The sequence below is a fragment of the Megalobrama amblycephala genome, linkage group LG8, assembly GCF_018812025.1.
Source record: "Megalobrama amblycephala isolate DHTTF-2021 linkage group LG8, ASM1881202v1, whole genome shotgun sequence".
NCBI lineage: Eukaryota > Metazoa > Chordata > Actinopteri > Cypriniformes > Xenocyprididae > Megalobrama > Megalobrama amblycephala.
The window spans coordinates 33,025,506-33,052,624 of NC_063051.1; the positions used below are offsets into that span (position 1 = coordinate 33,025,506).

General features: G+C 38.5%; 1 protein-coding gene across 8 annotated transcripts in view; it reads left to right on the forward strand.

Annotated features, from left to right (window-relative positions):
- The window catches only part of gulp1b (GULP PTB domain containing engulfment adaptor 1b), a 58,829-nt gene that overhangs the window by 27,418 nt on the left and 4,292 nt on the right, over nucleotides 1-27,119 (forward strand). For 3 of the 8 annotated variants that reach the window (XM_048200681.1, XM_048200680.1, XM_048200682.1), the window contains 8 exons: nucleotides 5,365-5,448; nucleotides 12,785-12,846; nucleotides 14,049-14,120; nucleotides 17,132-17,230; nucleotides 21,374-21,511; nucleotides 21,604-21,720; nucleotides 24,065-24,151; nucleotides 24,391-24,573. In XM_048200681.1, the coding sequence (XP_048056638.1) occupies nucleotides 5,365-5,448; nucleotides 12,785-12,846; nucleotides 14,049-14,120; nucleotides 17,132-17,230; nucleotides 21,374-21,511; nucleotides 21,604-21,720; nucleotides 24,065-24,151; nucleotides 24,391-24,573 (842 nt within the window). Of the gene's footprint in view, nucleotides 1-5,364; nucleotides 5,449-11,896; nucleotides 11,950-12,784; nucleotides 12,847-14,048; nucleotides 14,121-17,131; nucleotides 17,231-21,373; nucleotides 21,512-21,603; nucleotides 21,721-24,064; nucleotides 24,161-24,390; nucleotides 24,574-27,119 lie in introns of all 8 variants that reach the window. The other 5 variants (XM_048200686.1, XM_048200685.1, XM_048200683.1 and 2 more) reach the window with 4 other exon arrangements.

The window sequence follows — 27,119 nt, forward strand, 5'->3', positions numbered from 1 at the left end:
TTGATAACCAATCGAATTATAGCCTTGACGTCATTCATAATGACTAAGAAGTGCAGTCACTAAAACTTAGCAGTTGCAAAATGTTTGCTAAAGAGGGTCTGCCTGAAGACCTTGATTAGCTGGTTCAGGTGTGTTTAATTAGGGCTGGAGCCCTATAAAATGTAGGGTTTTCTCCAGAGACTAAATAAATATTTAGAACCATGTGAAATGCACAGCAACTAGTTTTAGAGTTTCTCTTTTTAACAACATGTGTTGCCTTTAAACCTCTGAACCAGGAAAGGTCACCATGCTTCACATCCTCTCTGCCTCGTCAATGTTGTGAGATTATATGTGCCTTTTTAAGACATAGGCTGTCATGCTCAGTCAAGAGTAATAAATCCTTGTGTCTCATTAAACTAATCCTTCCTTAAATGCATGAGTGACCTCTTTAATGTATCATTTCATGCATATTTTTAACATGTTGCTCTTCCCTCTCATTTTTTTCTAAGATCGTAAGTTTTTTCACATTCATCCTGAATGGAAGATTGTCAAAACTGAAAGATTAAAAAGCACTTCAAGCAGAAAGAAATCCGGTTTAGCAACTTTCCTGAACTCAGACTGTCAAATTGGCCCTCACTCTTCCGCACTTTCTATTTCCGATATTTTCTCATTCTTCCATTTCCTTCTCTGAGGACGATTCTTGATTGACGGCTGAAGTGCTGGCACAAGATGAAGTATTTCGAGCTAAGGGTCTTTTGCGCTGCAGTTCAGACAGAGAGCAAAGCTTTGACTCTGATAAAAGGAAGAGATGTGTTTCCCTGTTGTTCATAGAAGCCACTTGACTCCTGCTCCTGTCATTGGCTGCGTTTACAGTTACACTGGCACAAAAATCAGATTTTTTTTAGCTCTCATCTGACACAAATCAGAATTTGTTGCACATGTGTAAACACAAAAATCCGCACTTTTTGGAGCCACTTCCAAATGTGTTTTTAAATCAGAAACATATCTGATATCTGGACATCTGACCTACATCTAAACATGTCTATCCGATTCCCCTTTGAATTCCAAGCCACCACAAGGCGAGTGCGACACATTTGCAAAGATAGCTTTTTAATGTTGTATTATGAAGCAGACGTGCCTGTATATATTGGTAAGAGATTGCGAACTATGGAAGCTTGTTTCCACCACTAAATAAAAAATAAAAAAGGTAATTTTATCTCACATTTCTGACTTTTTTTCTCTGAGATATAAACTTGCAATTCTGACTTTTTTCTCGCAATCTGAGCAAATCTGAGAAAAAAAGTCAGAATTGTGAGATGTAAACTTGCAGTTGCAAAAAAAAGACAGAATTGTGAGATAAATTACCTTTTTTATTTTTTATTTAGTGGCAGAAACAAGCTTCCATATGTGAACACAGAAACATTCAGGAGCATAGAAACATCTCTACCACATTAATTGTAAATAAAACAGCTTTGCTACTGAAAGCTACAATATATATTTCTCAGCAACTTTGCTGTTTTTGTAATTAAACCCACAGCTTCACTATTACATACAGAAGCTGTACAGACAGGTCATTCACACACAATCTCTCTCTCTCTCCCTCTCTCTCGTTAATTCATTTGAATTCATTCAAATACATGTAATCTTACTGCACTACAGAATTCTAGATCTAACAAATAGTAGATAAAATAACAAATGTTATTATCCATTCAGTTTGTGCACTTTCAGTTTTTAACTTATCCATGCTGGCATATAATCATGGTACCACCCAACGTGAATTATATACATAATTTTAATAGCACAGCCATTCAAAACCCGATGGGCAATCATGTCGAATAGTAAAACGATGACCAACAGTAATCAATTTGGGCTGTGATTGATGTAAACACAGATATCAGATACAAAAAAATCTGGATGTGGTCAAAAGATCTGTGCATTAAGACTTGCAGTGCAAACGCAACCATTGAGCCAAACATGACACAAAACCTTTAGAATGCTTTGGAAGCTTTGCATCAAATCAAATCAACTGAAATTCAGAAAGTTTCAGTAGAGATGACATTGATTCTGATGATTACATTGCTTGCTGTATTTGCAGTGTTTTATCTTAGCAATCACAGCAGCCTTAACCTTAATGTAGTTGGCAATATCACTTTGTAAAGTAAAACTATGCAACTGCACACATACGCATTCGAGCACTCACACCAAACATGCATGCCTTATAGACCAGAGGTGTCCAATCCTGCTCCTGGAGAGCCACTGACCTGTAAAGTTCAGCTCCAACCCCAATTAAACACACCCCTGTTGAAAAAACGGCATATGCTGGTTAGGTATGTTTTGAAGCAGGCAGCTGGTTTGAGCTGGTTTATGCTGGTCCTTTGCTGGTCCTGAGTTGGTTATAAGCTGATCCTGAGCTGGAGCTAGTTGCTCAGGACCATCTTAGGACCAGCACTTGACCACCTTAAACCAGCTCATGACCAACTAAGGACTAGCATAAACCAGCTCAAACCAGCTGCCATGCTTCAGAACATACCTAACCAGCATATGCTGTTTTTTTCAACAGGGACCTGAACCAGCTAATCAACGAGTTACTAGGCATACTAGAAATTTCCAGGCAGGTGTGTTGAGGCAAGTTGGAGCTAAACTCTGCAGGACAGTGGTCCTCCAGAACTGAGTTTGGACACCCCGCTATCCACCTTTTTTTGCAACGCAGAAGTAAGGTGTTTTCTGTGAATGTGCGAGACTTACGATTTATTAGCCGCTATAGGGAAATAACGAGAAGAATATCAAAGTGCACTGAACTGTAAAACTGTTTGTGCTACAAATCAGCGTGTTTATAAATAAGACAATACATTAAAATAATATGGTAAGAAAAATAACTGGAAGCGAATGACACCAGAAGCCAGACACATTAAAATGATAGACTAAACGCGTATCGTTTTCAAAAACCTGCTCTTTGAAACCCGTTTTCAAAAGTTAGCATTTTCAGGCCCCCAAAACGCAGCATAAAAAAGTTTTCTGTTTTTAGTTGAAAACGGTGTCGTGTAAGAAGTATCTCTCTATTGATCATCTTACCTGTTTGTGACCGTGTTCCTGCTGCTTCACTAATAAACTCACCTGTTTGAATCGACCCATCTCTCTACCTTCATTGTGTCTAAGCCTGTACGTGACAGTTATAAAGATCTCAGAAGCTATTTCTTACTTATAAATACTATATACTTTTGGGTCATATAAATATCAGCAACTGCACCAATTTGCATAATTTTGTTCAGTTTTTTTGAGTGTGAACTCCATATTCTTCTATATCATACTATATGAGCCATAAAAGCCTGATGTTTCAAATATGATACCCAAAGAACACACATGAACCTTTTTTTTTGTATTATTTCATATGGCAGCCTTTACAGGGTTAAAAGAAAATGTGTTTTGCATGGCAACAAGGTGAGATTTTAAGCTGCGTTTGCAGTGTGTCAAATGCGTGGGGTCTCTGAGGTGTGTGTGTTCTAATGCAAAATGATCGGCCCGAGGGAATTTACTTTTTGATATTTTGGTTCAGTGTTTTTGACATCCTCAGCCTCCAACGTTTCTTTGAGGCTTTGATCTTTCATACTTCTATGTCATCTCACTCATCGACTCAACATCAGCCAAACACTTCACAGCAAAAGTAGGAATTGACGTCAACTATATGACTAAGGGTGGCTATATTCTGAACCACAGAAATCCTGTTTCTACACTCTGAGCAAACTATGTCAGGATACATTTAAACAGATGTAAAATATTTTTAGTCAGCTTTACACAGGATTGTCATCCAACACTCAAAGTGCAAGTGACACATACCACACTAATTGGCGACAGTCTAGCTCACTGGGGTTAAGTGTGTTGCTCAAGGGTGCAATGGTAAATGCATTTTTGTTATTTCAGTAACTCAGTACTTGCTGGATCACCCTACCTCTGAATAAATCCGCAACATCCTCATGGCAAAGTTCTGCCATGGGCACTGAGGGGCACTAAGGGTATGTTTAAACGACAACGATGTGCTAAAAGCTGAAAAGTTTTTCCTTTGCGTTTTTGTCAAAAGATCCCCATTCACATGGATCCGCAAAAAATCAATTAAAAATGCTGTATTATGCAGTAGATGGCGCTGTCACTTTGTGAACAAAAACTATGCACCTATTTACTGAACATGTAATACTCATGCGCATGATGTCACCATTTTCATAAATTTGCATTTTTGTAGTTTGCACAGAGATGATAACTGTATTGTTTTCAAAACCTTGCGCTTTGAAACCCGACTGTCATTGTGGCTGAGCAAATCCACTGTATTGTTTACAAATACTATACTTGTTGTACCACAAACTGTAGTTTTAAGAGTTTTTTTTTTTTTTTTTTTTAGAAGAGAATGTAGTTGTTTAGACCTGAAATATGTGACTCCTATTTAATCATAGCGCCTATTTTACGATGTTTAGACGTTTTTGGAGATGCAAGCTCCATGCCATCAGCGGCCGATCAGTGCTCGTGTACCCGCCGAGAACAGCTTCTCAGCCAGTGCTTCAGGGATTTGCCGCTGGCTTTTATAGTGGTTAAACATGAGATATAATTCATTTTGTGTACATAAAACAGACAATCTTTGGTCTTATTAATCTATTACTTGTTCCTGAGCAAATCAAATTGGGCTATGTTAAATTAAATAAATTAATAAAGGCTATATTTAACTTACATCATGTAGAGCACTGCTTTTGTACGTTTGACTGAATTGCACAATTGTGTTTATTTCCTATTGTCATTTATAATGGGTATTATTACATGGCTCTGTGGAATACTTGATTCTGATTGGTCAATCGGGCCATCCAGCAGTATGTTATTCCTCGATAACAACCGCTAAAAACAGAAAACACAGGCTCTATACATTCTGTAGGCTTGTTAGGAACAGTTTTTCTTTGTCGAAGTTTTGCGTTTAGTGAGCTAATAAAAATTTGTTACTAGTTCAAAGGTGACGTTTTAGAATTAGTAACAGAGGCTTGGTCAAACTGTCAACTTGGGATTTGAATCCATGTTGGAAGGAAGTAGTTCTGCACAAAAGAGGGTTTTAAAGACACTCCGTTTGTTATTTCTTACTTACACACTCATGTCATCGAACTGCTGTATAAATGCAATATCACTCTCATAGCCATGCGATATGGCTGCATATCAGCACTCTGTGATTACCTACAGCTGAATTATAGCCGTGCTGATATACAGCCATATTGCATGGCTGTAAGTGTGATTTGCTCATATATATTTGGTTTTGCCTTTGTTATTGACTAAATCAAAAACCCTTTAACAGTGAACATTTCATTGAGATTAAAACCACTTTTTCACAATCATTGTTTCTCTGTGCTTTTTCTTCAGGTGGTTTCTCATTGGAGTCCGTCCTCACCTCACAGGCACTTCTCAAACTCTGCAGAATGAACAGGGCTTTTAACAGGAGAAAGGGTATGAGAATAGAGTTGATGTTGTTCCTGCAATGTCAGCTGCCAATAAATGCCAACAAGCCTAACTGACTGATGAAGACGAATGTGCATTTATGAGGCTGGTTGAACTACAGGCTGTTTATATATAAACTTGTTTTGAGTGACAGAATTCACTATACATTAAATTTACCTGAAACCAAAGCCACTGAAGAACATGTTGGCTAAATGTTTTGTATCTGATTGCTAATTACGTTTATTAGGTGCACCATAACGGATGCAGTTCCTGGGGGTTTTTGCTCCCGGTAGAAGAACCTCAGACTATTTAGTTTCAACATATTTTCTTTGGGAAAGTAATGACTTCCATGCCCAAACTGCATTCGCTCAAGTTTCACCCCCACACTTCAGGTTTTCAAAGCTTCATTTCTGGCACTTATCTCTGTTCTTTGTTTCCAATTCCAAACCTTTTCACCACACACACTTTGGCTAGTTTGAACATCGCAGACAGACCTGGATTCATAGGTGACATAAGTTAGCCTACTTCCAACAGAAAGTGTGCCTTCTAGGCTAATGTTTTATTAATGGGAGTGACAGAAGAGCCTCTGGACTTGGCATGGTCACAGCCCATGTTTGGCGAGTTTATCTCCAGCCACAGACACTGCAGTAGTAGGTTGCTTTGAATATTTCATAGCTCTCTATTGGGATTTGCTCATTCGCTGAAATTATCGTTAAGTCCAAACAGACACTCTCACACACGACTCTATTCCTCAGAAAGTGATAATGCTGCTTAACGAACTAGAAATTATGTGAGATTTCACATTCACTGACCTTTACAGTCAATGAGGGACACTGCTGTGTGTAAACTGTTCTGCAGAATGCGATTCAAAAGGAATATTACAGATTTTAGGCATAAATACATATTGTATGAGTTTGAATGATTCATGCCTCCCCAAAACATACAAATTATGAAACTGTTAAAGAATTTATCCATGTTTACATTTTTTTTTTTACTGCAGTTCAGTCAGAAAGCAGAGTTTTGACTCATATTGTAGGATCAAATGTTTTTCCCCTCCAAAATCGAAAAGCGCAATTCTTAAAGCCATTACTGAACCTGGAATGTGCTACAATGCATTATTAGGTAATTATGTAATTATCGAAACATTGGCATTATAACTGAAATATTCTGAAATTTAAATCAGTTAATTAAATCAGAATTTAACTAAATCAGGAATTTCTGAATGAGAACTGAATCTAAGATCTAAGAAACTAAGATTTCTTCTTACTTCTAACAAAGAACCAAATGACTACTACTACTACTACTACTGCTTCATCCGTATTCTATGTAGTGATAATGCAAGCTGCCTCTAAAAACACCAACGAAGAAGAACAACAACAACATAGTGGTGAAACACACTCAGTTTGTCCGTTTAGGGCTACTGTAGAAACATGCCGGCGCAAAATTGCAACTTAGAAATGGCTAATTCTAAGGTAATAAAAACATAATGGTTCATTATGTAAGGACTTTATACACCACTGAAAACTACCTGGGTGGAACAGGGTGTTTTTGCCACTAGGGATGAACTTTATTTAGGTGAAAAAGCTGCATCAGAGTTTTGGTGTTCTTTAGCAAAAGGTTGAATTTGAAATCGTGTTCACAAGAGAAATAAGCCTGTCATGATAATAACTCTGGTAGCAGGTCGTAATTTAACATCTAATGTAATGCACATTAAGTGACCTCATACATGCTCTTGCTTTTCACCTGTTTTGAATGCCTACCCTTTATGATTATTTGTGTTTAAACTGACAGCTAATCGGTGGGAGCATTACAAAATGACCTTTAGACCTGAGCTCTGGACAGAAATGTCCTGCGGTGCAGTAACCTTTTCATAGCTCAGCGAGGTACAGGGAAAAGTAAAGGGTAAAGCTAAAAATGGACCCATCTCCTTTGCACCAAGTTTATTATTTTTGAGTTCAAAGACCAATTAGCTACATGAACCTTGTAATTTGACTGTTGTCGTTTCACTTACATGCTTCAGTATTTAAATTAAATATTGAAATGACCTAGTAGATCAACGTTATGAATTTTGGAGGTCGCATGACTCAGCAATTTTCTAAGTAGAGACTCATATTTTCTGTACTTGGAGAAGTATTCTGTTAATAATTGTGTTGCTTTGTTTTGCCGTACAAAAAAAGGTTGTGGTGTCCAGGGTTTTTCCTGGCTCAAAATGTGGTGAAGAAGGTGGTAGGTGTTCTAATAATTAGATGATTGAAGAAAAATAACTTCTCAAGTTAAAGTTGCCATGAAAACAAGATTCTTATTTTTTTATGAAATATTGCACTTCAGAATTAAAATTTCCTGATAATTTACTCACCCTCATGTCATCCAAGATGTTTATGTCTTTCTTTCTTTAGTCAAAAAAAGAAATTAAGGTTTTTGATATAGTGGACTTCAACGGCTACCAACGGGTTGAAGGTCCGAATGGCAGTTTCAGTGCAGCTTCAAAGGGTTCTACATGATCCCAACCGAGAAAGTTTCGCTTTGTAGACACTGGATTGGTACTTCTGCCTACGTCACACGTGACCTTTCCAACATGATTACGTAATGTGTGGCGCTGGCGCATCGCAGAGCAGTGCAAGATGAGCAGTTGTGGTTAAAAAGTATATATATATATTTTTTTTTTTTAAATGACCGATCGTTTCGCTAGATAAGACCCCTTTTCCTTGTCTGGGATCATGTAGAGCCTTTTGAAGCTGCACTGAAACTGACATTTGGACCTTCAACCCAGTGTACACTAGTGAAGTCCACTATATGATTTCCTCAAAAACCTTAATTTCTTTTCGACTGAAGAAAGAAACATAATCTTGGATGAGATGGAAGTGAGTAAATTATCAGGAAAGTTTAATTCTGAAGTGAATTAATCCTTTAATGGAACCAGTAAGCGAAATTGAAATCAGAACCAGAATTGTTTAATTCCTTATGGTTCCCAACCCTGATAATGAAAAAACTGTCAGTCCAACTCTATCATTGTGCTTGTATGTTTTGCACAGGCAAGCACTGACATTTTCTTAAGAAACTGTTAAAATCAAGTTTCATATGTAAAGACATTTGTGCCACCTAAAGCTATAAGCAGTTTTTTCTTATGTCCTCATGACATTGCTGCAGCAGGTTATGTCTGAGCGTTTGTCCTCTCTCTGTGTCGAGCATTAATTGGTGTGCAGTATGAGATTTCAGCTGATTAAAGTGTGTGTGTGTGTGTGTGTGTGTGTGTTTGTACCTGCGTGGCTGTGAATGCTGAAGAGCCTGTGTTATAAAGGTGTCAAATAAACAGTGAGAGAGCTGTCTCCTCTTTGGCACAGGATTGGACGGCTTGTCACCTTCATTATATTATTGTTTTTTGTCGGCATCACAGTTCTTTTACTCTAAGGGCCATCTCTCTTATGCGCTGTCTCTCTTGGTCTCTTTCTACGTCCCTTAATCTTTCATTCTGTCTCTCTCTCGCTCTAGTTTTTTCAGTTTCGCTTTATTTTTCTAAAGCCGTGCCCTGCTGAGTCAGGTCTAGATCACGGCAGCATACACTGACCATAGAGGTCTCCTTTTGCCAATTCATCAACCCACAATTTCACTCCCAGCTCAAGGGAGAAAAGAAAGAACAATGAGGGGCTCTCTATCAACACCTACAAGGGCAATAGGAAATAAAACACAACATGTCAGTCAGCCCGCTAGGAAAAAATTGCTGCTGCCTGTTCAGGGTCTTCCCGCCTTATAAGTAATATAGGCATTCACAGAGGTCCCCAGGTTCCAGGGGGACCCCTCAAAGAAATGTCCGTAATAAATAAGCAGCCTATAACTTCCAACATGAGGACATGCAACAGCGAAACATGACAAAACTATCCTAAACTCACATTATTCCACTTCAGACATTTTGATGCCATTGACCACCAAATATGATGATTCACTCTCAAGGGACCAAATATATTTCATAAACATCCATTGTGCTATTGGCCCGCACACAATAGCCATTGCAATAACAGGGAGTACAGCTGACAACGGGACCACCTCAGAAACCCCCAGACTTGACATTACCGCTGAGATGCCAGCTGCACCAATGTCAGCAGTGTGTCCTCTAGACTTGAAGCCAGTCTCAAGTGCTTAGGGAATTGCCCTGATGTCTTCATGTGCAATACTCATGATGACCAGAAACACAGATGTGGCATCCATGATGGCTGGAGACTCTGGCGTAGGGTCCATGACGGCTGGAGGCTCTGGTATGGTGGCCATGACAGCTGGAAGCTCTGGCATATTGGCTAATGACTCTGGCCTGGTGGCCATCTTGGCTGATGACTCTGGCGTGGCGGCCATCTTGGCTGATGACTCTGCCGTGGCGGCCATCTTGGCTGATGATTCTGCCGTGGCGGCCATCTTGGCTGATGACCCTGCCGTGGCAGCCATCTTGGCTGATGACTCTGCCGTGGCGGCCATCTTGGCTGATGACTCTGCCGTGGCGGCCATCTTGTGATCAGGCTCTGGTGCTTGCTGGAAACCGCGATGTGCCAAACTCCATGGCCACCGGAGCTTGTTATGTACTGCCCCCTCCCGAAAAATGAGAAGTCCTTTTTAACCAGTGGAGGATCCAGTTAGCTGGAGGGCATAATCTAGGAACTCGCTCAGTGATCCTCGAGGACCATCATGGATCAGTGTGGATTGCAACGGGTTGATGAATCCATAACAAAAGAAGTCACTGAGAGCATAGTCTGGGAGGTTAGTGAAATTAGTAATACCTAGGAAGTCCTGAATGTGGTCCTCGAGTGAGCGAGTTCCCTGACGAAGGTGGACGAGACGTACTGTTGGACTTATTTTTGGCTAGATATTCTGTTATGAACTGCTCAGAGACGTGAAGGGTTGAGGATCCAAATGTAGTATTTATTGAACAGAAGCCAAAAAAAAGGCAAAGGTCATACACAAATAAACAATCCAAACAATGACTGAGATAAGGGCAGATGTAAACTGTGAAATCCAAAATACCAGGCAGAGAATCAAAAACAAGACATGGGAAAACCAGGACACAAGGCTGGAAGCAGTACAAACAGACATGCAAGATCTAGCGAGGACTGATAAACCAGGCTTTATATAGGCAGGGATAACGAGATGATGAGACACAGCTGAAAGCAATCATTGATTAGTCCAGGCAATGGATTATGATGATCGTGACATTTATATTGTGATAAATGAAAAAATATATCTTAGCATTATCTTAAATCTTAATTATTGTGCTTCCATTCTATTGCACTCCCTCTGTTCGACGCTCATATATCATTGACATCTGTAAAGTTTAACAGAGACAAAATGAAAATACTGAATTTCTAAAGTTTACAGATAAGATTCTTTAGTTTCAACCATTCTCCATGTTCTGCCACTATAGAAAATGAATCAAAATATCCCAGTAACGGCTATTGATGATTACATAATTTAGAGCCTGAGTCTGCGCAGTAGTGATCCTGAGGTGGAGCAGTGGTATCTAGGTCCAAATAACAAACTACGACCAAACATACTGGAAAAACGAACACTTGAACATACATCAGAACTACCTAAATGACAGAAACCATCTTTGGAAAAAAAAAAATATTTGAAATGTAATTGTTTTTTTTGTTTCTTTATTTTTTGACTCACATCCCATTTGATTACATGGAGAGGATGGAGTTTATGACCTAATCTATAATAATAATAATTTGTTACATTTATATAGCTCTTTTCTGGGTACTCAACGTGCTTTACATATGGAAGGGGGAATCTCCTCAACCACCACCAATGTGCAGCATCCACCTTGATGATGCGACGGAAGCCATGTTGCGCCAGAACGCCCACCACACACCAGCTTATTGGTGGATATATATGGGGATGATTGGGAGGCCATGATGATGCACAGAGGCCAATGGGCAAATTTGGCCAGGATGCCGGGGTTACACCCCTACTCTTTCTTTGAAGGACATCTTGGGATTTTTATTGACCACGGAGAGTTTAATGTCTCATCTGAAGGATGGTGCTTTGTGACAGTAGTGTTGCCATCACTATACTGGGGCGTTAGGACCCACACAGACCACAAGGTGAGCGCCCCCTGCTGGCCTCACTAACACCTCTTCTAGTAGCAACCTATAGTTTTCCCAGGAGGTCTCATATCCAGGTACTGAGCAGACTCAACCCTACTTAGCTTCAGTGGGCAACCAGTCTTTGGCTACAGGGTGATAGCTGCCGGCTACCTATACTGCAGCCAGCCACCAGGGGGTGAAAAAAATGTTTTGGTTTAATGTGCCAAACCTAAAGACTACTGTTTGAATATGTATCTCATTATTTCTTACTAGTGTTTAGAAAGTGGTAGTGTAAATTGTAATTTTTAACTTTCGTTTATTATTATTATGTAATCATTTAGAAAATGTAATCATTTACTACACTATTATTTTTATATCCTTTTCTGCAGACCCCCCTAATTCCCCCTTGAAGCCGCCTGGGGGTCCCTGAACTCCCTGGACAGTATGAAAACCTCTGCTCTAATTAAACGTGAAGCGCATTAACACACCAGCTACAAGAAGACATTTAATTAAAAGATGAGGTCTGATTAAACAGCACATGAAAATAATTGAAACTGACAACAAATGCAACAACAGCAGCATAAATAAAAGCAAGAGTAATCCGTTTGATTTATTCATGATGTGCATTGCTGTTATCTCAAGTACTGCATCAGTATTGTTATCCTCACATCCTCACCTTTCTCAAAAATGCTCAGAAACAAAAAAAAAAAAAACATGAAAAGGCTTTTTTTGTGTTTGAGACATTTGTTTCATGTTTAAAGCACTTAAATTGATACATGGAAAGACAGGAGACCCTTGTGATTATGGACCCTGTTAAAAAAAAACTAGCATTCAGCTGCCCGTTTCTAACAGTGTGAACAATAGGACACGCAGAACGGCTGGTGAGATGGCACAAAATTTGATAGATTTTCCCCATTGCTGTTCAGAAACAAACATTATAATAATAATATATGAAATTATATCAAGTCAGTAAGTGTACAGTAGGTGCGTTCACGCCATGGTGGAATTACCGTAATTACGAGATTCTGACTTAAAAAGCGTACACATCCTCGTTGAACTCGTAATTTTTGAAAGCTCTGACTTGTGACCATGTGATCACTGCATATACATTTTGCAGTTGATAGTGTTGTCATAGAAATGCATAATTCCGAGTCCGACTATTTTTCTTAAAAAAATTTTCGTACAACATTCCAAGCTTTTTGTGCTGACTTACTGAAAATATCAGTTATCTGCCATTACTCCTAAATTCTTTATCTTTATTCTCTTTTTTCATCCAGATAAACCAAGTATGCACACACCTGAAGCCTTGGTGAGAAGTCATGTTGTGTATAATGCAAAGGTACAGTTTGAAACGTATTTCTTATTTGTTCCTCTGTTTCTCTGTGCTTCTTCTATATTTATTACACAAAAGGGGGAGTGACAGCGCTACGCTGCGAATGCACACTCTGTACACCATGGGCCCTATTTTAATGATTTAAGCACATGGTCTGAAGCGCATGGCACAGGTGCACTTAGGGCGTGTCCGAATCCTCTTTTGCTAGTTTAATGAAGGAAAACAATGGTCAGCGCACCAGGCACATGGTCCAAATGGATTGTACCTAGTCTCTTAATGAGTCATGGGTGTGTTTTGGGCGTAACACGCAATAAACCAATCAGAGTCTCGTCTCCCATTAAAAACCAGGTGCACTTGCACTCTGGTGGATTTACTATTTACATGGCAGAATTTGCAAGCGTAAGGACTGAACGCTTCTCCAGAGAGGAATCCTTTTCTTTTTAATATTTAAAAATGTTTGTGTGCTGCTGCACGTCCCTGTCTGTGTAACAAGCAGAGTGTACGTGTGTTGTTGTCCAATTGCCTATAAGCGCATATGACTAATGCGCCCTTTAAATAAAAAATAAAAAAATACTGCGCCATTGACTTTAGACCAGGTTTTTGTTGGTCAATGGCGCAGTCGTTTTCAGTTGCCTCAAAATAGCAACACGCCAACAATGCGCCTGAACACACCTCGTTTTCAGACCAGCATGCCCATGGGTGAACAGATGGGTGTGAGTGCGTTTGCTATTTGGACATGAAAATGATAACTGTGTCGGGCTGAAACTAGCAGAAAACACTTGCGTCGCATTGCTCCGGGTGTATGATAGGGCCCCATGTCTTTGACTTTGGGATATGAGATGTGTTTTCGTAAGTGTGTGAGAGATGAGCCTGCTCTACTGAAGCTGTTGGTATGATGGATGTAGTGATGTTTAAAGTTGTACTAAATGCACTTGAGTCTGTCTGTGTTTGTGTGTGTGTGTGTGTGTGTGTGTGTGTGTGTGTGTGTGTGTGTGTGTGTGTGTGTGTGTGTGTGTGTGTGTGTGAAGGGACTGTTATTGCAGCTCACGACTCCCCTTCTCTGACTTTCATCAGTTTTCATCAAGTACAGGCTGTTACACACACACACATAATGTATGCTTATCAGCCCAGTCACCATTACAAACAAAATATATTATTGATATATTACTTAAATCTACTAACATTGTGTCCACTGTGTGTTCATGTAGTTCTTGGGAATCACAGAAGTGGAGCAGCCTAAAGGGACAGACATGGTCCGTGTGGCCGTCAGGAAGCTGAAGGTAGTGTGTCCACAGCGCTTCACTATTCTGAGCATTTATTGGCTCTAAAATGTGTTCATGGTTCTTCATGCCTGTTTATAGGGCAGAAATTGCTGTGATAATTAAATGTAAATATACAGAAATTTTAAAAGGGTAAATTAAGTTTACTTCCAAAGTTCATATATCAGACTCAAGCTGCATTTCAATTTGATGTGAGTGCCAGTTAACACAAGGCAAAAGCTACTCATTATTAAATCAATAATAATTAAATGATTAATAATTTAATAGTCAATTAAAGCTGCAGTCCGTAAGTTTTGCCTCTTTGTCGCCATCTCTGTTTGAAACCCGCAATTGCAGTTGTTTGCGGAATTATCATCTTTCATTTCAACAATTGAAAGATGTTGTGCTCTCAGTGCGGATGAATCTAATGTTTGCCGTCAGTCACCACATCGGTGTGGATACTGTACTTCGAAATCACAGATTGTAGTCTTAAAGTATGACCAAACAAAGAATTTTCACCGGAAAATGTCATCTGAACAAGTAACATGTCTGCCACTTTTGTTCTGACCAACTGAGAAAAAAGCATTACAATAAATCACACTGCCAATAGTGATTAATCTAACGATCGCTTAGCTCATATCACATCAAACCGTGCGAATTATTATTATTATTATTGTTATACTTTGTTCTCAAATTAATGTTAACAACATCAGCATTGCGTGACTGTGTATATTTAGTGTGTTTTAGCGTTACTTGTAGATTTCAATTTCTCTACAGTCTAATCTCTAACGATAATTTGTCATACCATACAGTCTGCCATCCAAATGATAAGTTTAATTATTGCAGCTGCTGTGAGAAAAGGCTATAAATGATCCGCCTCACATGTGATATAGCCTACTAGCTGGGACTCGTTCGTTATGTAAACAGACATGCTGTAATGACACAAAGACAAATGGCGACATGCTCAAATTTCCCGTGGAAACCCACCAGTACCACTTGAATTAGAAAACATTATTACAAGTGAATCGGGCTAAGGTAAGGAGATAGTTTTGAACACTGGCTGGTTATGTACTTGCTCAAATTGATTTTGTATCATTTTTAACCAAAAAAAAGTTATGGACAGCAGATTTAAGTGATTTATAATTTCATTAGAAATTAATAATCTGTATTCATTCATTTTACATGACCATTTGTCTTTAAGTATCATTACCACTGTTGCTCATATTAAAGTGCCCCTATTATGCTTTTTCGAGTATTACCTTTCATGTAGTGTGCTATATAGCTGTTTGTGAATGCAAAATGTCTGCAAAGTTTCAAAGATCAAAGTGCAAAACAAAAAGTTATTGTCTCCCAAAAGAAAGAGCCAATTCTGAACTGCCTGAAAAGAGTAATTCCAGTCTTAGTTTGGAGTCTTAGTTTCCAGTCTGTAGGTTTGTAGCAAATTTGCATAATGCCCGCCTATGGTCTTAATTGGATAAACAACGTCTACTTTGACCGGCTCTTAAACACTGTAGTTGTAGCTAAGGCTTGGGATAGTATGGTTTGTAGCCGAGGCCTGGAAGATTTTGGTTTGTGTTGTGGACATGTCAAGAAGATTTTTTTTGTGTTGCGAAAGCAGATCCACTTTGCATGAACTTACAAAGTATGAGGATATGAAAAGTCAATGACACAATGACACAACAGCAGTTTAATTCCAATATTAAGTCCACCTGTTTGTATCACTGTATCACTCAAGTGCTGAGGAAACCTCAGAAGCGGAAATTCAAATTAGTTTCCTACACAATCAGCAATCACAATGGCCATCTGACCAATCAGAGCAGAGTAGGCTCACGGAAAGGAGGGGTTTAGAGAGACTGAATCTTTGATTGAACAGTTTCTGTGAAGGAAAAAATAAAGTTTCAGACACTGTGAAAAAAAGAGCTGAAGCTGCACTGTATATTTTGAGAAAATTAAAGTGTGTTTTGACCTTGGATGCATGTAAATCTATTGTAGGAGACCTTTAAAAACAAATTAAAAACCTTTAAATTAGCATAATATGGGCACATTAACATTCTAAGTAGATGACACTAAATTGTGTAGAGTTGGTGTACTATTATTTTTCTAGGTGATTTCGCCTGGTGAATTAGTAATAAAAAAATCCCATGGACTTATGTTAAATGAGGGACCTGCGCCATATTCAGGGACAAGAATATCATTGGCTGGGTTTACACTGGCACAAAAAAGCAGATTTTTTACTCATATCTGACACAGATCGGAATTTGTTGCAAACACAAAAATCCGTACGAGATCCAATTTTTTTCGCATCCATTCTGAGCCACTTCCAAATGTGGTTTTAAAACAGATACATATCCTTTCTGATTCCTCTTGGAATTCCAAGCAATCACAAGGCGAGGGCAAAACGTTTGACCACAAAGATAGCTTTTTAATGTCGCATTATGAAGCAGACGTGCCTGTATGCACTAAAACTCACAGCTGTTTTTTACTGAGGTGGAAACTTTATAGCGCACACACGGAAACATTATGTGGAGCATAGAAATTAGTTTTCAACCTTTTTTTTTTTTTTAATAAAACCGCTTCACTAATGAAAACTACAACCCTAACAAAGTTGTGTGCGCTGCATTGGCAAACACCACTCACATTTCTTTTAGAAAACATAAAAATCTTTTAGAAATATCTTACTGCTTTGTTGTTATTTAATAACTGAACCAAACAGTCGATACACAAGACTCTGCTCATAACTAAAACTGTTTATGAGACTGAAATAGAACAGTGACTCGTTCATGGGATTTTTAGGGGACAGATTAATGATGTCCTTTTCCTGGGTGATATTTCTTTCGCCCAGTTTATGTCCAGCTTCGGACTTTCTGCAGGTCAGTGCATTGCTCTAGAGACGTGTTTGAATACCTCATTTCCTGATGCTCTACTGCTCTCCAGCAGCCTGTAAAAAATAGTGAACACCTCCGGATCTGTTTGCTTTTCCCTTGATAGTATGTACTTCCTCTGCATGTGCTGAATCACTTTTGCTTCCTCAGTTTCAAAGGCACATCAAGAAGTCAGAGGGGCAGAAAACTCCCAAAGTGGAGCTTCAGATCTCTATATATGGTGTGAAGATATTGGACCCTAAAACTAAGGTAGGTTTTCTCAAATATAAAAACATCTTGTGTTCAGTCACAGAAAGGGCTCTAGCAATAAAGATAAACCCACATAGTTGATGTGATTTCATGCATGGCAGCCCTAATTTAGACTCGAAAAGTCACAGCGATTTATTCAGCTCCATAAACTACTCCACTGCCATCCTCACACCTGCTCTGACAGAACAATGAAATGCAATTTAACTGAAAATTAAATGGGCTATCTTATCTTTCAAACATTTACTGTTTAATGTCATGCCAATTATGTTCTGTTAGCCCAACTGGTAGAATTATCTCATTCCAAAACTAAAATAATTTAACTAATTCAGCAACTAAAGTAACCAATTAGCACTTGATTAATTCAATTAGATGTGTTTGTTCAAAACAAAATAACTCTGTCAGGATGTGAAAAGAGAGCCAATGTTTGTGAACAATCATAAATGAGATATCTCTCAGATGTTTCTCCCAGAAGCAAGAATTTTTTTTAAAATTATTAATTATAAATTAGCCTTTGTTTAGAATAACTGAAATTTTAAAAAGTATTAGTATTCTATATTATGGATTATATAAGAATTTATATCACATTTTATATTATTTTATATATTATACTCGTTTTTCTTTCAATTTTCTGTTGAGAAGGTTGTTTAGAAGCAAAATCTTCTCACATGAGAAATTCTGTTGTCATGTGTAGTAACGTGAGATGTTTTGCTAGATATCTGCAGCATCTGTGCAAGCACTAGAAAACACCGCAATAACCTAGGGCGATCGCTTCTGGGCATCGTGATCGCTTCTGGGCTTTTAATGCTCAATGGAGAAAGACTAACACTAAGTGAATTTGCAATTGCGCTTGATATTTCATTGCAATATCCCTTAGACTTCAGTGAGTTTGTTATGCTCTATAGCGCTTGTCAGTCTGGATGAGAGAGAGGATGTATGCGTCACGTCAGATGTGTTGTTGTTCCATCAATATGCTGTATCAATTACCATTTACATTAAAACTTTCCCCTTTCACATGCACACTGCTTTTGTCCATATCAGAGTTTCTGTTATTGGATATTAGATTGATTTTGGGGTAATATACTGAAATTTATGTGATTTCTGGATATTTAAATAAAAGGAAAAAAAAAGTGTTTCTTCACTAAAAATTTTTCAGAAGTGGGCCTTTGAGAACTACGTCAAACAAACTTCATCATCATGAAATCTAATTTACAGAAAAGGGATCACATTTACATCCAGTTGGAAATTAACATACATGGCCAGTGTCAATACTGCAATCAGTTCATATTCATACGCGTCATTGATGGTGCTGAGGGATTGGACATATCATTATCAGTTTTTGAAACAGCTCTCAGCAGGAATGTATCCATTACAGAGGAAGCATCTCCAGCTGTTGAGCAGAGTTTTCATTTTGTTCATGTGCGTAAAATGAGTGCCGATCTGGAGCTGGAATATGTTATTTTGAATATTTTGATGAGAGCTCATTAAGGCTGTTATCAGTGGCTGAAGGCAACAACATAATGTTCTTGTGCACAGACTACACAGACAAATGCTCCAGTTTATCGCTTTTCATTCCAGTGAAATCACAAAAGAAAATGCAAAAAAATGTGTCCCTGCTTTCTTTATGCATACACTGAGTGCATCTGCAATTTTGCTTACAATATGTTATATTAGGGCAGATTAAATTAATGGGTCAGCAAGAACTATGGCTACGTTCAGACTGTCAGTCCAAATCCGATTTTTGTGCATATCCGATTGAAATCCAATCAGATTTAGCAAGTGTGAACGGCAAAAAGTCACTTGAAATGCGATTTTTACAATCTGTTTCGAGCTACATTCATATGTGGTTTGAAATCCTATTCAAATTGCATTTCTGGAAATCCATTTCAGTCTGACTGCTTTCATCGGATTCCGTGTGGTTTATGTGACTTTCTCACACCACGTAAAACATAAACGTCAGACTTTGTTATAGGAAACATGCTGAAAAAGTCGCTGCAGAAACAAGGTTGTGTTGTTGCAAAGTGCCAGAAGAGTAGAAAATAGCAATATAACAGAGACATGTTTCGAAACCGGTGTAGACGACAGCATGGAATCAAAGTCCCTTTCAAGGAAAGTCTGTTCACTCGGCTGCCATATTTGCAACGCCTCTGGGCAGCTATTTCAGGCATCTAAGACCAAGTCCTATCTATTTAAAAAATCCTGAAATCTCAAAAACTGCTTGGCGATCTCACAATTAAATAACATATTTCAAACCAGCAATGAAATCTGACATAAACTGTCCCATACATGTTGTTTCTTATGCTCAAATAGTGTTAAAAAAAGCTTTTTTTTTTCTTAGGACTGCACAAGCCAAGTGCTTAGGACTGCACAAGCCAATGCGCATGTGCAGTCCTAAGCACAAGTCTCAGGTTTCTATAGGAACCGGAGCTTCTAACGGCAACTGTAGTGACGCAATGACTTTATCAACAAGCGATTGGTTCTTTTAATCAGAAGGCGGGACATATTCCACCTTATTGTGCATTGTGCTCCCATTCATAACTAATAGGAGTGAACCGTCTTTCTATATCTATAGTCTTTGGCGGAATAAACCCCCAGCGCGGCGGCTACACTTTGTCATGTTGTAAATAAGACAACATCTCTATTGCAAACCCCTCCGTGTTGCTGTGTTGGTTTTTGGTGTATGCCTACCAACACAATGTCATTTCCATAGAAACCAATGCAGATATTCCTGATAGAATACTATATAAAACGAAAGAGTGGCATGGATACACAAATCGGATCTGACACATTTGTGATACACAATGTGGACGTTTTATAATTAATACTCTAAAATTTGTGTTACCGATTGGAATGTATAATTTTAGAGCAGATTCCAATCGGTAACACAAATAATTGGATTTGGAATGACTGTGTGAATGTAGCAAAAGTCTCTGTGTAATGAGTTAACAAAAATTCTCCCTCCTTTTAATACAACTTGGCCCTGTTTACACCTGGCATTGAGATGCATTTTGGTCAATTGGATCACAAGTGGATGACACTAAATACAGGTGTAAACAGGGTGTAAAATATTTTGAACTTGTCCACTTTCCAGAGGTAGTCAAAAACACATTCGGATTGCGTTCATGGTGTAAACGCTCATATGGTCGAATGTGACCACCTACCGGTGTTGCCAAGTCTGCAGTTTTCCCATGGAATTGGGCCACTTTAACAATGCTGCGGGTTGAAGCGACCCTAAATAACATGATATTTAGCTCCTGGAATGCAAATTTTACCAGGGGGGAACCCCGTGAAAAAAGATTCACCCCCCGGAACGCGATTTTTACCGGGGGACCCCCCTGAAACATGATTGGGCTAGTTTTGAGTAGCAATTGGGTGGGTTTTGTTGTGAAAACCTGGCAACCCTGCCACCTACTGCCACAATAAACATTATGGGAAGCACGCTAGCTAGACTGGATTTAAACTTTGCCAGTTGAAGCCATAAATTTGGTTTGAAGACTAAATGTACTAAGCACAATGTTCTCTAAACATTCCTGTTTTCTAACATACATTTATCGTCTTCAGCGCGGTCTCGTGGCTGTCAGAACAGAAACGAAAGCTGATGCTCTTTGTATGTATTCCCGTAGTCTCCGGTCACATTCATATTGAGCTCAGGTATTTTGCCTATTAAATGAAAACTTCTGAAGAAGCCCATACATTTACCTGCCCATAGACCCTCCCCTCAGAAAAATCAGGACTGAAGTGGTCGAAAGTGGACAAAAGAGACCAGGTGATTAAAACGCAAGGTGTAGACGGGTATGTGTCTCTCTTGTCCACTTGTGATCCAATGGATCAAAACGCATCTTAATACCAGGTGTAAACAGAGCCAAAGTGACATCCATGGGTGCCAAAATAAATAATGTGAAATAGGCTAATGTAATTTGTTCTTCTGTTAATTTTGGGAGAAACATCTGAAGAAAAGTAATGAACTTAATTGTTGAAACATAAATGAGAACACATGAATTCGTCCAAGCCACGAAAGAGCCTTAAAAATTGAAACCTCTGAGCATTCTCCTCTGGGCTGTTTTCGATTTGTTGCTTTTTGCATCAAAATAGGTCAGTCATACCAGTGAGCTTTTCATCTCAGTTCAACTGTCCTTCTTGTTCCAGGAGATGCAGCATAACTGCCAACTTCACAGAATGTCCTTCTGTGCAGATGACAAAACAGATAAAAGAATCTTCACCTTTATCTGTACAGAACCCGAGACGAAGAAACACCTGTGCTACGTGTTTGACAGTGAAAAATGTGTAAGTAAATAAGCTTGTGATACCTAACAAATGTTGCATACTGTAGAAACCTGGTTTGCTTATTGATTGCAATGTGTGCAAATCTTGCCCAGGCGGAGGAGATCACACTTGCTATTGGACAAGCCTTTGATCTCGCCTACAAAAAGTTCCTAGAGTCAGGTGGAAAAGATGTAGAGACGAGGAAACAGATTGGAAACCTTCAGAAACGAGTAAGATTATGTTCATGGATTATTGCTCACACGTTCAAGACGCAGATACGAGCCCAGAATTCTTTATTCACACACAAAGACGCGCATAGCAGGGTGATTCTTCAACTATCTGGGTACTTTTGGCCCTGTGGAAAATAACCTTTTTAAGCCACACTAAACACACCTTTCACTAATTTATTATTATAAGAGAATTCTGTCATTTCTTTCTTGATGCAATGAAAATTCCCACCATCTCGATTTTATATAGTGTTTAAGAATTTTCTGTGATGGAAATTATGGTGGTGGAAATTACATTGTTAACTTTTTTTTTTTTTCAAATAATAATAATAAATAATAATAAAATTTTGTCTTGCTGAGGTAAATTTTATTGCTAGTATTATGTGTTCTAAATACACAGACTTGAAAACTGAATTGAAATTGAAAAAAATATTTTCAAATTGTTTGCATAATTTGACTCAATTACAGTTTGACCGCAAATGACACAATAAAAATATTCTTGATCTTTATCTTGATTTTTTTTTTTTTTTTTTTTTTTTTTTCTTCAGACATCGTTTTAATCTCAGGTATGCTCTTTGCAGTCTACTTGGTAACTAAGGCTATGTTCACTGCAGGTAAATTTGGCCCAAATCTGATTTTTTTTTTCCCCCCACATGCGACATATCTGTTTTACCCATGACAGTGTGAACAGTACAAACCACATGGGATCTGATCTTTTTGATTCTGATTTGTGCCACTTCCATATGTGGTACTACATCTGATACAGGTCGGATGTTTTGTAATGCCGCAGATGAGTTTTTTTACCAGGATACCCCACAGAATGCGATTGGGCTAGTTTTGAGAAGCAATTAAGTGGATTTTGTGGTAAAAACCTGGCAACCTGTTTGAATCGTTCTTTTGCGCATGCAGTCAAGTCCGGACTAGTCTCGCATAGCCAGACCTTCAGACTGACTGCAGAAGGTCTGGACTCTATCGCAGCTTTCATAGAGCCGCAAACTTCACATACTTTTGAAAATCCAGCATTTAGTTGATCCTGGTAAGCGCTTGTAAACAGTGTTTTTCTTCTACGAGGGGGTTTAGCGTCACGGCACTCCCGGACATCCTGTATAATTCAACCAACCAGATGATGACTTTGAAATTCCTGAAGTGTTTCCAGTTAAGTGTGCCATGTGCATCAGACGTTCAGCCAACGGTCCGTGGGTGTGACATCTGAGGCTAAGACTAGTTCAGAACCATGATCTGTTCACACTGGAAATCTGATATTGACCATATTTAAAACAACAATGTGAACAGCTATGCAAAAAAATAAATAAATAAAAAATCAGATCGGAGTACAAATCGGAATTGAGCATTAAGGTTTCGCGGAGTGAACGTAGCCTATGTACACTAACTTTAGAAAAAGAAAACTTCATTAGAGGCTGTGATTTGGATCCATGAAAGTCATTTGAAAAGTGGCAAAAGTAAATGATGAAAGCATGATAAAAAAGTTGTTGTCTTTGAGATAAAAAGCTGTTAGTTTGTATAAAAATCAACCTTTGAGACATAAAAGGGCCCGAAGTTGAAGAAACACCCATCAATTTGAGAGAAGCTTCTTGGGAACATGTCAACAAACAGCATCATGAAGGAAGGCTTGCGGTTGTTTTGCACTGATTTGCGTAGAACGGAGAAAAATAAGAAAAATAGTGGAAAATGTGGATGTGACAGTGCTTGGGGAGATAAGGGGAGAAAACTTTTTGTAGACTGGTGCACACAAGGGTTTGGAAAGGGGGGTGGCTCTAATATTTGGGTTGTTGTCAATAAACAGATTTCATTTAACAAGTTTCAGTCTGACATACTAGAAACTTTGCCAATGTCAGTCTGTGAATCCACATGGCTTATGTGGCCATTTTGAATACTGTAACCTGTTAATACTGGTACTAAAATATAAAAAACACCGCAACAGGCAACATGTTAACAATTATTCCATTTTTAGGATAAATATCTGAGACAAAGTTGATAAAATGAAACGTTTTTGTTCAACAACTTTGTCACTCTCAATCAACGTGTCTTTTCTGATGGCTGTGCAGAAGAATCAGCGTTTAGTTCTTCCCCGAATCTGATTCCAACGTAAATACATTTACTGTATGCCGCATTACAACGTCTGTAAAATGCTCCTTTTCATAATGTACTGTATGCTGCTTATATGCAGCTTCCTTTGAAGTGTAAATACAACTATAGATAGGCAAATCTAACCAGAGTAATCCTGAGAGCAGGCTGTGGTGCCAAAGACTTACATAAAATGTTTTCATGTGATTGACAAATAAAAATGTGAATTTTTTTATTCACTATGTGCTTATGCTAATTAAAGATTCAGGATTTGGAGATGGAGAACTCAAAACTGAAGAAGAAGCTCAAAGACCTGGAGGATCAGCTGATGGATCCTCGCTTCTCGCCAGTACGTCCAGTAGGAAATGAGTCTTGCTTATCATTCCAGTCAGATGCTGCTAATCTCAATGATTCTGCTCTCTTTCAGTTCATCAGAATATGTTTGTTTTTCTCTTCTATCTACCCACGCCACACGTTTTCCCCTTTTTCTCTATTCCAATCTATCTGTCTCTCTCTCTCTCCCCAACCCCCAGTGCCCTTTTTCAGCACCTGCATGTTAATGTCTCTAATGAGCCGTACATTTTGCAGAGGCCGTCTGCCTTGTCCTGGTGTGGTGATGTCACATCACTGTCCAGCCTAGAGATCTCCTCTGTCACTCTAACGCCTGTCAGCTCACCCGATTCCAGCCAATCAGCAAGCTTGCTCACCCCTCCTCCTGCTAAGCCCACCCAATTACAGCCCACAAGTGGTTACGTCGTGCCACGACCTCGTGTAAATGTCTTGTACACAAAAATAACACAGTGCACTTTGCATGCGATTCACTTAGTTACTGTACAGTCTTACACTCTTTAATCTGAATTTTTCATACGTAAAGAGATAGTTCATCCAAAAATGATCATTTACTCTCATGTGGACAGATCTCTAAAAATGCCCAAAAGCAAAATACACATACAATACAAGTAGTCCATATTATTTATGCAGTATAGAAATGGATGAACTATTTCTTTAATGCAGTGGTTCTCATTTTTTTTCTTTTGGGACACTCCCCTTTGAAAGTAAAAACCTCTGCACCCCGCACACACATGAAATGGTGTGACTGTCACAATATGGCAGAATTGAGCCAGAAGACTCAAATAGGTTGAAATCAGGTTGATTAAGCTCTGATAAAGCATTCCTGTTCATTTTTGTTACATTTTAGTCGAATTTTGATGTTATGTGTAACAAAATATCTTTCTCTGTGTTCAGATTTGACTGTAGTAAAATTAATGCAAAAACTGATACTTCAAATCAACATTTCAAACAAAACAAATCAAAATGTAAACCTTGACAAAAAGTAGTAATTGCGATGCAACACAAATAAATGAAAGATAGGCTATTTGGATTTTCCCCCTTAAAATGAATGCTCAGTTTGTGGTTCATTATTATTTTAAAGGTGCCCTAGAATTAAAAATTGAATTTATCTTGGTATACATGGAAATGACATACAGTGAGTCTCAAACACCATTGTTTCCTCCTTCTTATTTAAATCATTTGTTTAAAAGACCTCCGACGAACAGGCGAATCTCAACATAACACCGATTGTTACACAACAGTCGGGATCATTAATATGTATGACCCCAATATTTGCATATGCCAGCTCATGTTCAAGCATTAGACAAGGGCAGGACGTCTGGATCTGTGCACAGCTGAATCATCAGACTAGGTAAGCAAGCAAGAACAACGGCGAAAAATGGCAGATGGAGCAATAATAACTGACATGATCCATGATATCATGATATTTTTAGTGATATTTGTGAATTGTCTTTCTAAATGTTTCGTTAGCATGTTGCTAATGTACTGTTAAATGTGGTTAAAGTTACCATCGTTTCTTACTGTATTCACGGAGACAAGACTGTCGTTATTTTCATTTTTTAAACACTTGCAGTCTGTATAATTCATAAACACAACTTCATTCTTTATAAATCTCTCCAACAGTGTGTAATGTTAGCTTTAGCCATGGAGCACTATCAAACTCATTCAGAATCAAATGTAAACATCCAAATAAATACCATACTTACGCGATTAGACATGCTGCATGACGAACACTTTGTAAAGATCCATTTTGAGGGTTATATTAGCTGTGTGAACTTTGTTTATGCTGTTTAAGGCAAGCGTGAGCTCCATGGGCAGGGAGCGTGAGCATTTAAAGGGGCCGCAGCCTAAATCGGCTCATATTTAATGATGCCCCAAAATAGGCAGTTAAAAAAATTACATCTTTTAAAAAGATGTTCTACGGCACCTTTAAAGAAAACACAACAACAATAAAACAAAGACAAATTCACTTATATTAAACAGAGAAATATTTTTTATTAACAAAAGTTCTCGACCCCCTCACCATCCTCGGTACCCTCAGCCGATTTGCATTACAGATTTTGCAATGACCATCCCTTCTCCAAAACTGAGCATATAGTTATGACTGCTGTGTATTTACACTTGACTGAACATTGATCTGTGCTTCACAATGGCTGTCTAGTGGGTAGCGCTATCTGAAATAAATATTTCTGTGAAACACGTTCAGTTGCACAGAAGAAAGCCCAATCTAGGACCTGCCCTGTACAGTTTATGAATCAGTAATGCTATAGCAGCAGAGGACTATTATTTTGTTGAACAGAACTGAGTAACAACTGATGACGTCACCGGTTCAGCTTTGATTGACCAAACGGCGGAAAGGAACGTCTCGTGACTGCCCACATGTAGAAAACGAATTTTGAAGTCATTTATCCATTTTCTACCAGTGAATCAAAAAATTAAAAATCAAGCCGTAATCTCGTTTTGTTTTTTTTTCTTTCATTTTTTTGAACAAACAAAAAACCAAATAAAGGCACTTTTTTCTCATTTCTGCTTATTTCATTTCAAATTACAAAAAAAAACCCCTATCAAAACCCTACACAGACCTCACATAAACCACAAAAAATCAGATCAGAGCAGAAGTCAGATTGAAATATAAAAATCACAGTGCATGTGATTTTTGGCCGTTCACGCTTGCTAAATCTGATCGGATTTCAATCGAAAATGCACAAAATCTGATTTATACTGACAGTCTGAACATAGCCTGTGTTTAACCGCCACACTGTAAAAATGAAAAGTTGAGAAAACTTAAAAGTTTAAGGCAAAAAACTGAGTTTTTGAGTTTTCTCAACTTTTCATTTTTACAGTGTATTCGGTGAACACCATACATAGAAGAAACTCGCACAAACCTCATTGGTTGTCGCGTTTGCTGCCAATGCGGTAAATTTGAACGTTAAAATATTTGAAAGCTAGGGAAGTCTCCCCACTTT